Raw genomic sequence first — 12,745 nt, forward strand, 5'->3', positions numbered from 1 at the left:
TCTGGACGCTAAACGAAGATTGATTGATTGATTGAATATCTAATGTAATCTCAAGCTTGGGTGCTCTCATGCTGGGGTGCACTGTCTATGAGGAGCGTCCCCAGGTAGTGGATAGGGGAAGTCCTGAGTAGGGAGACCTAGGATTGCATCGAATAATATGGTATAAGATGCCGCGAACCAACTGTACCAAAAAAAAGACAACAGTGAAAGAGGCGGAGAATCCTAGGACAACGGCTCCAACAGTGGAGGATCTTCTTTTCTAAATACACTGCCTTGTGGAACGGGGACTTTTGACCCAAAGGCTAGGTGCACTGCTTACAACAGTGCTCTCTTGGATACGAGATAAACTGCAACAGCGCTGCCTTGTGTGCTTCTAGCAAAAAGATTAGGCCCACTGCTTATAACTGGTGGTTATCGTTAGAAATTGGGTAATTCCAGATATAAATTTTTTTTTACCCAAAAATCTTCCATGTCTTTACAAAAAAAGAAAAGATCCAATATTCCCTGGAAGATCTTAAATGGTCAAAAGGTGACAATATCAAGGAAGTATGCAACAGTAGAGGGATGTTGTAGAAAATTGGGCGACCCTTCCTGGAATATCAGACTTGGCACTTGAATCGCTTGGCACTTGAATATTGAATCGCTTACTGGACACTTCATGGAGATCGTCGACATGCTGGAAAGGCGAAGGTTTGACATCTGTTTTCTGTAGGAAACAAGATGAAAATCAAAGGGTGTCTTTCTCATTGGGAGTTACAAGTTGTACTGGAATGGCCAAAAGACAGTCCAAAATGGAGTAAAAATCTTCATACGAATCACTGGCAAGAAATGTACTGGAGGTGACTCGAATCAGCTCACACCTATTGCTGATTAAACTCAGAATGGGAAAACAAGTTCTGACTGATTTCTCTGCATATAAACCACAGACCAGTGAATCTGAAGACGCCAAAATGACTTCTGGAACACACTCTCAGATGCCGTCAAGAAAACACCATCATCAGAGATACCATTGATATGTGGCAACCTTAACGGCAATGTTAGAGATGAAGCAAATGGGTTATGGAGGCTTTGGTCTCCATAGACATCGTGGACGACGACGTGTACGGATTCTGGAATTTGCTGAAAGCCATGAATTTTCCCTGTTGAACACCTACTTCAAGAAGAAGGCAGAACATTTTATCAGATATAAAAGTTTGTTCCCGAATATCTGGTTCGGCTGGTTATGGCAACGTACTCTAACACAAGACCTCTGGTCAGCACAACAGCCGGAAACACGAATGAATTTGACATTAACGTCGACGTCCATCAGGGATCAATACTCGGCTCCCTGCTCTTCATCACGGGGATTGAAACAATAACTAAATCGATACGCTCAGATAACATGTAGAATGTGATATGTGCGGATGATATTGTCCTGACGGCGGCCTTGGAACAAGACGCAGCCAGAATGTTTAAGGTCTGGAATACCCAGCTAGCCGAACACAAGCTAAGGGTAAACCTTGACAAAACAAAAACTATGATCACCGGTGGTACCGCAGGGCCTGTGGTCTCTGGTCATTGGCCATGTTTGGTATGTGGGGCTGGAGTTGGAAGCAACTTGATCAAATACCTACGATGTCACCAGTGGTGTCACAAACGAGAACTACCGGCTCAATGAGGAAAGTAATTGATTTCGTATGCCCTGCCAGCAACAACCCGCAACAACGGGGCCCAGATGATGATACGATTACCGGGATCGAAACTGTTACTTCATTTCAGTATTTGGGAGATGTACTGGATTGTACAGGAACAGCTGATGCCGCTGTTCGCGGACGCATACGTGCGGCATGGGGCAGGTGGCACCTCCTTGCCTCGGTATTGATTTGGCGTAGCATTTTTCTACCGCTGCGCTCAGAGGGATACAACACAGCTATACGTTTTGTTCTGATGTATGGTGCAGAGACTTGGCCGATGACAACAAAACTCGAACAGCAGCTTAACCGAACTGACATGAAGTTGATTTGTTGGATGCAGCATGTTGACCTAAGAGACCATATCTATACAACCGAGATCCTGAACTGATCGGGACTGTGCACGTTGGAAGAAGCATGTCGTCGTCATCGCCTACTATAGTTTGGCCATGTGAAGCGAAGCGAAAACGATACAATAATTTCCGTTACTGAGCACCAGGTGCCTGGCACCCGCCCAAGAGGTCAACCAATGAAGTCCTTGAGGCAGACCATACAGGAGGACTTGAAGGCACTTGGTCGCAGATCCTGATGAATGGAATAAAAAAAGTCCGACCCATAACGGATGGAGACTATAAACGAGGATTGATCTTTATTTTTCAGGAGGTTTTGTTAATATTTGTTTCATTTATTTTTAACAAACTTGACGAAATATTAATGTTTGGAGAATGCGGATATCTTCTTCTTTCTCGTGCCTTATCCATTCAGGACATTGGCGACCATCGACCTCCATAAAACCCGATCTTTAACGCTTTGTTGTAATTGAAATGTGGTGATATTCAACAAGTGACACAAGGACTTCACGAATCTTATTCGTTGTTGACGGCGTTCTCTATTCGCTGCAATCTTTCCAGTAGTTGCATGATGTAACCATAAAACTTTAACTGCCCGCGATTGATTATTTGTAGTAATTTCCTCTTTTTATAACCGGACTGTTTAAAACATCCTCGTTCGAAGTATGAGAGGTCCAACAAATTTTCATAATTTTTCTCTAAAACCACATCTAAGCAGCGATAATCTTTTTTTCTATTTTTTTTTTAGAAATTGTTCAGGAAAAATGTAACACCTTAACAGTTTTAATTTTGTTGATATTCTGATTTTACTGTTGGTGAGGATGTTTTTCATTTTAGAATATACATCTTTCGCCATAGCTATCTTTCTTTTGATATCCATATCACATTTACAATCTGAGGTAATCAGACTTCCGAGATAATTGAAGCTGTTGATTTGTTTCATCTGTTTACCATTAATGATTATGGAGAGTACCGAGGTGATTTTGCTTTTATTGATAATCATGTTTTGTTGATGTTAATTTGAAAGCCTTTCCTTTCACTTCCAAAAACCAGTTTGGAAACAATTGTTTGCAGTTTTTCCATTGAATCTACTATAAGAGCGGATATTTTATCGGATATATAGTCGCGTTTATTAAATTGTTTGATTTAAAATTAATTAAAAAAACAAATTAAATTATATAAAATCCAGTTTTTGTTAAAATTTGGAATTAAAACGACAACCATATCCACTACAAATTTGCGAAACTGATAAAACCAAATTTAAATATTGTTATAACCGGCCCTTTGAACTTGTAGGGTACAGTTATTTCTCTCTACGTGGATTCTTGACTCCTGAACCGACTCATTTTAAATGAACTTTATCAGAAAGAAAACAATGTTGGCAATAACTTGTGTGTATTGCTGTGATCAACCATTTATTCAATCGTTATAATCGGTAGAATACAGTACAATAATTAATCGACAGATAAATCACGGAATACAACCAATCGTCAATAATTAAGCTTCTCTAATCAGACTAATTATATTGAGTTCTTTTAGCCCCTGGCGTTCTTACTGCAGTGAGTTTCCAGCTATCAAAATCTTACTTCTGTCACCAGTGTGTAATCTCCTGAAGATCCCACTTCTAACACCAGTGTTGTAATCTCCTCGACCTCGTAACTATCAACACCGATGTTATAGCTTCAATACTCGCTATATCTCCAGCACCGTGTTGTAGCTTCCAACGATAGTCAAGAGTTCGTTTATCGGTAGGTTAAAAATTTCCGATAGATGAACACAACTACTTTAAACGCAAACTAATTGAACGTTTATTTAATACCAGCAGTAATAGAAACAATAAATTAATCCGAATAGCTATATTTACGACTTCGCATCGAATCTCACTTCTAGTTCCCTATGTTCCGTCTTCTTCCTCGTTGTTCTCTTTTCTCTGTGTGTCCCATTTCGCTTCTGCGTTGTTTATATAGCTACCGATCTGCTTGTAAATGTGTCATATCGCAGTGTCACATCCACAAATGAATTTACAACCATTTTAATTACTTCACACCTAATTAATTTACAAGCGGTTAATTTCTCAGTGCATGCCTAACAATTTCTAACTATTAGTTTTTATCTCGATCTCACGTCTGTAACAACATTATAACTACGATAAAACAGGATTATTGCTATCAAAAGAGCAAGCTGCGAGAATACAAAATTCTTGTTCGGTAACCAACGCAATAATAATAATAAATAAAAGCTTAATGTCAATTAAATTTTCATTTAGGCCCAAAACTATCCATATAACAGAAACAAAATTGAATAGGTTTGAAGAGTATAGAGTGAATGTAAGCGATGTAAGAAACCATGACCTTGAATTTTAAATATGAATTCAGGTGTTACATTAAAAAATTTTATAATTTAACATTAAAAAAAAATCTAAATTAAAATAATGAATTCAATAAATATCAGTAAATATTTTTAATACCACATGGAAACTAAAAAATAATTAAAAAAATTAAATAGAGGCATAGCCAATAGGATGGGGGCATGCAGAATACATTGGTGCATGTTTATATATGCAGTGTTTAAAATTTTTTATTGCGGTTTTCCATTTTTCTGCTTGTAATTGCAACGGTTTTTTGATTTTGTAATTGGTCTAATTTTTTAATTAAAAACAATATTTTTAAACAATATAAACAACTTTCTTCATATCAATCGCTCGTTCACTGATCATTCGTAGCATTCGTTTCTTGTGCCACAACCATTCACTTTCTTTCGTTCATCCATCAGATACGATGTCATCTGTTATCCATTCATGACCTCTTTTTTGCTCTCTCACAGGTAAAACTTCCTCTGCTGATTCTGTGAAGGCATCTCTAAATATTTATGTATTTCTCTAATCATTTATGTATTTTTAGATTTATTTACCTCTTCCGTTAATAACTGAAAACCATTCCCTACTTCGACGTAATACTTGACCTTTATCTCATCATTTTGTGACAGACTGACAAAATTCAAACGTTTTTGGGCCATTCACTCTGGATTTTCTTCAACTTTATCCTGATTTTACAAACAACTTGGTTATGATCACTGCCACAATCAGCTCCAGGATAAATTTTGTATTGTAAAACAACATTTTGAAATTGTCTATTTATTGTAATGTAATCAATCATATTTCGTGCCTTGTCTCCGAGACTCTTCAAAGTATATTTTCTCCTTGGGTGATTGTCGAACCAGGTGTTGGTAATAACTTGATCATTTGTGACACACCATTCAATCAACTTTTCTCCTCTTTCTTTTCTTTCACCTATCCCATGAGAACCAATCCCGTCATGTTTTTTTTCTGTGCTAATCTTTGCATTCAGGTCACCCATCATAAAAATAACTTTTTGAGATTTAAATGTTTTTAAAGCACCATCAAGATTACTGTAGAAAGCATCAAGGTCTTCTTCACCGCTTTCAGAAGTTGGCGCATAAACTTGAATAACAGCTAGGTTGAATGGTTTTTCGTGTATTTTGACCAAAAAAACCAAAACTCTATCTAACAACGCCGAAAAGCCTTCTAAATCATTGGACATTTCTTTGTTCAAAAGTAAACCTACTCATCGTTCGTGTGAATCACCTCCAGAGTAAATAAATCTGCCTTCTTCAAAGGTTATGATACTTGATTTCTTCCACCGAGTTTCGCTCAATCCTAGAATGTTGAGATTCATCCTTTTTATTTCTTGTTTTACTTTCAGAACGTTTGACACTAAACTAAACTCTTCACATCACTTCTTCTCCTAACATCCTTCTTTTTTGTCTGCCTTTAGGCCACGTATTTTTCAACTGAAACAGACTTGCCAGCATATGCAGGAGTCAAAACTGAGCGGTGGTGGCTTAGAACGGACATATCTGCCACATTTGCCACTATCAAGTTTTTCTAAGTTTGGCATTTCCTTTCCTCACTATGCTGATGACACTTGCTTTATCACAAGTATTTTTCAATCTACAATCACAACACAACTTGATAACCTAAACGTTTGCACAGCTGCCATCAAAGATTGACACCTAACTTTTTTCAATTTAATCCTGAAACTTAATCCGTTGTCGTGTTCCTGGACAGCCATCAACAGCTTTCAAAAGGCTCTCCTCCATATTTGTCAACACAATATTGTTGGCTTCTCTCTGCCAATCTCAAGTAGTGTCAAACTCCTAGGTAATACTTGATCCTCTCACTCTCAAATTTTGTCCACTAAAAAATCTTGTAACTATAACGTGTGTTCAATTCGTCATATTTGTCGCTATCTCTCTGGTTTGGCTTCTACCCTAGCTCGCGGTCTCGTTCTCTATCGTTTTGACTACTTTAACTCTTTTAATTGCACATCTTTCAAACTCATTTTTTCCCTCAAGCATGTTCAAAACAAACTAACTAACTCAACTTCATAAATCTCCAGCGCTTAAGACATCATACTAATCATCATATTCGATCAGATTCAATAACCAATCCACATCAACCCATTAACAAATTCGCTTTTGTTAATCATGGTTTTTCCATTCATGCATCATCATTATGAAACATTGTTCATTCGGTAACAACCAATACTTCACCTTTTCAAAAATCATCTGAAAAGTTATTTGTTCCTTCAGACACTATATATAAGTCGCTGGATAAATGACATTTTTATTAGTAGCTGTATTCATGAATTCAAGTAATATTTCTATAATAAATCTAAAATACAACACAGTTTTTAAACATATATAATAAATTTTAATATTAGAATAGCTCTATTACATTTTCTCGTTCTCTATCGTTATTCTTATTGTATTATAAACTGCTGGAAGCAAGAGCAGGAAACATTTTAAGAAGCATATGAGCACTGACTGAGAACAGCTGCAAAAGCTAAAGATAAAATAAAATTTAGCAAATAAAATATGACAACTGGCCGATTACGACCTGCAAAAGCTAAAAGTAAAATCTAATTATGAAAACGCTTCTTGATCAACATTCCAGTCAAAATACTAAGGCTCCATTTTCATAATAAATATGCATGGTTTGTTAGTCAAAAAATGTTCCATAAAAATATGGAAAACCTCCAAGACCCTACCCGTTGCAAATTTTTGGCTATGCCATTGATAATAATGATTCAATTACTTGATTGATAGGTATCACAATGAACACTCCACCTCCTATAGATTCTATGACAATGGCTACAAATTTTGGGTTAACTTCACAAAAATTGCTATCATGTGCATTAGAAGTTACTTTCACTCCTTCATAACAATCTTCTTTTCTACTCACACAGCCATACAAATGACGAAACTTTGAACTTCTTATTCCAAACATCTGTCTTTTCATCCAATTTAAACCTTGCAATTAAATATTTAATTTATAAACAATTTTGTGATAAATATTATTTACTTGTTTCTATTTATAATAAAAATTTGTATAGCTAATTTATGTTCAGATTAGTGTAGCTAAGCCGAGCTGAACCAAGCCAAGCTAAGCAGATGAGGCCGATATAAAACTTGAATTGTCTTCATTGCTACAAACATATTTGGAAGCATTATGGTAAAAAAATAAACCTGATGTAGAAAATAAAAAACACAAAATTAGGCATTCGTACACTGCAACCGTACTGTATTAAGGGGATAATACCACTAATCATTTAAAGCAGCATAATTTTCAGTGTAAATGTGTTTGACATGGTGATAATTTAATTTTCTGTTCTTAGGTATCAATATAGATGTCTGTGGCAGAATAAGATAAACTCAAAGCTCCAATTATTAAAAGTCCACAGATTAGTTATATAAACACATGAACACGTTAAATACGTAAATAATGTTATAAATATTGTACACAAACACTTTACATACGAATTTTCACATTTTCAAAGTTATTCCAATAGAAATATTGGTTTTTAATTTGTTTATTATTTTAATTATCTATTATTAACTTTCATAATTGATCAACATATGAATAACAATATTCAATAACATTTATTTATAAACAAATCAAAATCTTGGGGTTCCAAAATTTATAAACATGGCATTTTTGTACATAACACCGTGCACGATCTTTCACATCTTTTCTAACATACCTATGAGTTTAACATTTTTCTTTTCTAGTAACGATTAATTTTTATTTTTTGTCGATCTCATACAATATTATATTATATTGTTTGGAAAGTAATTTCGTTTATTCCCAACAGAAGATATAATTGTATTTTTTCACAGCTAACTTCAAACATAAGTCGCATTGCCATTATATTGTTATAAATACCATAACAATACCATACCATACCAAATACAGCGCACCATAATTATGACAATAATTATCTATGGTACGCCGTATTGTAAAATGTCTATGCATTGCAAAAGAAAGCTGTATAAAGGGGACGACATACGAATTGAAGAGATGTGTGTTTACAGAAAGTTACCAAGTGTGGCAAGTACAAGTTGAAGTGCGTGTGTTTTACAAATTGAGTTCGTTCGTTTACAAGTGTGCGATTATAAAATAATTCATTCTGTAATTATTTGTTGATAGTTCGGCTTCTCTAATAAATTCGTATGGGACAATTTATCGTTTGAGTTAATTCTTATCGGATATGCGAACTCTACGATTGTCGGTTGTTAACAACCCCAGCGAATTTATAACAATATGTTTTGACAGCTGATATAGCAAAGCTTGTGTGTGATTAAGTTCAATTGATTTTACGCAGTAGTTTTTGGTCAGTGCTCTTTGAAATATTAAGAGCAATGAGCAGCATTTTTGCCATGTTTTAGAAAAGGTAAAAATGCAAGCCAGAAAGAAATTAACCGATGTGTATGGAGGAGATGCGTCAGAACTGGTTTGCAAAATTTCGATCTGGCAATTTTGATGTCAAAGATGCACCACGTTCTGGAAAGCCGGTCGAAGCTGATAAAAGCTGGATAAAGGCATTAGTTGATGCAAATCGGCGAATAACAACACGTGAAATCGGTAAGAGGTTAAATTAATCAAATTCAACAGTTTATGACCACCTGAATAACCTGGGTTTAACCTCGAAGTTCGATATATGGTTTCCCCATGTCCTCACGGAGAAATTTGTGTCGTCGTGTAGACGTCTGTGCTTCACTTCTCAAACGTCACGAAAATGATCCATTTTTGAAGCGCATCGTTACTGGGACGAAAAATGTGTTGTATATAACAATGTCAAGTGCAATAGATCATGGAAAAGATAGATCATGCAATAGATCATGCAAGTGCAATAGATCATGCAATAGATCATTTCAAAAGCCGATATCCATCAAAAAAGGTGATGCTGTCTGTTTGGTGAGATTTTAAAGGAGTCACTTTTTTGAGCTTTTACTGGATAACACAACAATTAATTCGGAAGTCTAATGCCATCAGCTGAATGAACTGAATGATGCACTTCAACAGAAAAGGCCAGAATTAATAAACAGAAAAGGTGTAGTGTTATCCACTAAGATAATTCGAAACCTCATACAAGTTTGGTCACTCGCCAAAAGCTTTTACAGCTTGGATGGGATGTACTGCCACACCCACCATATACTCCAGACCTAGATCCTTCGGATTATTTGCTCCAGTCACTGTAAAATTTTTCGGACGTAAAAAATTACCTGGATCAGTTTTTTGCCAGCAAAGACCAAAAATTTTATGAGCCTGGATCATGCTACTATCAGAAAGATGGCAAAAGGTGTTGGATCAGAATGGCCAAGATATAATTTATTTAAATATTTATTCATTATAAGATCGTCTTTTATTTTCACCACAAAAACTAAATTACTTTTTGAACAATCCTATATTATATTGAATGGTTATATATATATATATATATATATACATATATATATATATATATATATATATATATATATATATATATATGACTATATTCTTCTATATACTTCTTCAATTTATCACTTGTTCATAATGTAGGCAGATTTTAAAATGTAAAAAAATTGAGGAGAGGCATGTCGGATTACATCACCAGCTTTTTATTTATAGAGCGTGTAATAGATCCGGCAAACCTATGCATTTATTATTAAACAAAAGCTGTACTGCACAGGGGTGAGTGTGTCCGCCTCATAAGTCTACTAACGTACTATATTTCTTCTATTACATGTTTACTATGAGTATATAATATACTATAACTATATAATACAATTTTATTACTATAGGTTAGTGTTAGTAGTAACTAACAGTAACCAACACTAATTGTTCTTTTACCATTAGTGCCTAGCAAGTTTAGAAAATTAAAAAATAATTTTTGTCAGACTAAACGAAACAAATAATTAAAAAATACCTGAGTTTGCTAATAATTTGCCAAGTTCAGTCTCAGATATCGCCACCACACGCGATAGACGAAATCGATAATGGCATGAGACTGAAATAAGCTACACCGACCGACCGACCTATATACTATGCTAGGAGAGATCGTGAAAAAAGAAAAGACCATATGCTTAGTACAAACAAGTGTTCAATACATGTTACTGTAAATTGTATAGCTCTATAAGTAAAAAAGCTATAAATGTATTAAATTACGTATTTTGCATTTGATATATTTCAGTAACGTGTGTATGAACGACGAATGTGTGAACTATTGGACAATATAAAAAATATATAAGATTAACAAAAAATCAATTTAAAATAATAATAATTGAAGGTGGTTTTGTAGTTTAAGTGGTTTTTTTTTGTTTTTTTTCGCTTCTGAACAAGTGATTTTTTTTATATTTTACTATAATTGTCTTTTTCTATATCTTTTTCTATATCTTGTTAAAATTATTATGTCTTATTTTAAAGACTTTCTCCTCTAAGCCTTTCTTTGATACTCCTTTGTCTACGGCAAGAGTAGTTCGGCGGCGAATCTTTTACTTTAATCTTAGGTCTAATAATAATAGGTGCAATGAATATAATTCTAATGTGACTAATAAAAAAATAAATATATTTAGTAACAGTAATAATACTAACAGCAAGCATAATAAATTAAATAAATTCTATTCTAATGCAATTAATACTAAATTAATAATAAAAATAATAATTCTATTAATTTAAATAATATAACTAGACATAAAAAATCTATATTCAACCTACTTCTACAGTTTCACTATTTAATATTAACATAATATCTATTAATAAAAAATCACTTTATATTCAGCAAATTATCTCTTTCTCTTTACATGATTTTTTTTTTGACTTAATGAAACTTAGCATGAAACTCTAACTCTCCTTTTCTTATTCTTGCTACTCCTGATAGTTACAGCTTTCTTGAACACTCTAGACCCTCAGAAGATCTTCTCTCTTTCTCCCATCCTTTTTATGGGAGTGTCTGTCTATTCTATAAATCCCAATTTACTACTTCTATCAATTCTACTGTTATTCCTATTTTTAAAAACTCATATTTAGAACCTTCTTTTTTATCTAATTATAGACCTGTTGCTAGTATTACTTTCATCTTTAAAATAATAGAAAAAGTAGTTTACAATCAATTATTATTATATTTAAACTTTAACTCTTTGGTACATGTATCTCAATCTGGTTTCAGATCTGCTCAAAATACTGAATTTTTTTGCTCAAAATACATAATAATATTTGTCTTTCTAGTGACAGTAGTAATCTTACTCTTCTTCTTACTCTTGACTTTTTATTTGCTTGTGATACCGTTGATCATACTATTCTCTGGAGACTGCTAGATCGTTCTTTTAGTAATACTGATTCTTGTCTATCATGGTTTTCTTCTTATCTCTGTTATTGTTTTCTTCTGTTGCTATTAATAATTCTGCTTCTAACTACTCTATTCTTACTTTTGGGATACCTCAGGTTTCTATCCTTGGACCTCTTTTATTTAACTCTATACATCTGAACTACCTCGTATTATTAATAATTTTTCTTTCACTAGTCAACCATACGCTGATGATTCTTATATTTATTCTTCTTTTCCGCTATCTAATTTTAATAGTGTTCTTCATAATCTATTTTTTTTTCGATTACAAATTTTCTTTTTGTAATCGAGTGGTTGACATGTGGGTCGGTCTGGGAGAGGGTGTGGTGAATGCATGCAATGTTTATGATTTTAAAAAGAAACTTGACAATGCTTTAAAGGATATGCCGTGTAAATTTAACTATAAGCTTGATTGATATATAAATATATTGTTATAAATTCGCTGGGGTTGTTTACAACTGACAATCGTAGTTCGCATATCCGATAAGAATCAACTCGAACGATAAATTGTCCCATACGAATTTATTAGAGAAGCCGAACTATCAACAAATAATTACAGAATGAATTATTTTATAATCGCACACTTGTAAACGAACGAACTCAATTTGTAAAACACACGCACTTCAACTCGTACTTGCCACACTTGGTAACTTTCTGTAAACACACATCTCTTCAATTTGTATGTCGTCCCCTTTATACAGCTTTCTTTTGCAATGAATAGACATTTTAAAATACGGCGTACCATAGATAATTATTGTCGTAATTATGGAGCGCTGTATTTATAACATTATATATATTTTTTTTTCTCGATACTTATCTCTTTCAGTTTGGTTAATACTATTGTTGTTTATTTCAGACTAGTTGTTTTATTTTGATCATATTATTTTCTGTTATTTAGAGTTGGTTATATTTTGGTTATGATTTTGTTAGGGGCATAGAAACTTTAGTTTGCGCCCTTTATTTGAACTATTATGTTATGTTATGTTATGTTATGGTATGTTTATGTTCTTCTTCAATTATCGCTTGGTCTGACTCTATA

The 12,745-nt window shown here is 34.0% G+C and overlaps 3 protein-coding genes across 3 annotated transcripts; all 3 read right to left on the bottom strand.

Moving 5' to 3' along the window:
• Positions 1–538: 538 nt before the first annotated feature.
• On the bottom strand, positions 539–1,565 carry HELRODRAFT_182121 (hypothetical protein; the record flags this gene model as incomplete). The annotated part of the gene is made up of 3 exons (XM_009032418.1): positions 539–706; positions 922–1,150; positions 1,525–1,565. 3 exons carry the CDS (start codon positions 1,563–1,565, stop codon positions 539–541), a joined length of 438 nt encoding a protein of 145 aa, XP_009030666.1.
• A 2,315-nt stretch (positions 1,566–3,880) lies between these two features.
• HELRODRAFT_182122 (hypothetical protein) lies at positions 3,881–5,580 on the bottom strand (the record flags this gene model as incomplete). Its single annotated transcript, XM_009032419.1, has 3 exons — positions 3,881–3,970; positions 4,931–5,006; positions 5,057–5,580. The coding sequence occupies 3 exons, from the start codon at positions 5,578–5,580 to the stop codon at positions 3,881–3,883; spliced, it is 690 nt and encodes a 229-aa protein (XP_009030667.1).
• Positions 5,581–7,106: 1,526 nt separating this feature from the next.
• Positions 7,107–7,328, bottom strand: HELRODRAFT_90300 (hypothetical protein; the record flags this gene model as incomplete). The annotated part of the gene is made up of 1 exon (XM_009032379.1): positions 7,107–7,328. One exon carries the CDS (start codon positions 7,326–7,328, stop codon positions 7,107–7,109), a length of 222 nt encoding a protein of 73 aa, XP_009030627.1.
• Between the last annotated feature and the right edge of the window lie 5,417 nt (positions 7,329–12,745).

This window comes from Helobdella robusta (genome assembly GCF_000326865.2).
Source record: "Helobdella robusta unplaced genomic scaffold HELROscaffold_80, whole genome shotgun sequence".
Taxonomy (NCBI): domain Eukaryota; kingdom Metazoa; phylum Annelida; class Clitellata; order Rhynchobdellida; family Glossiphoniidae; genus Helobdella; species Helobdella robusta.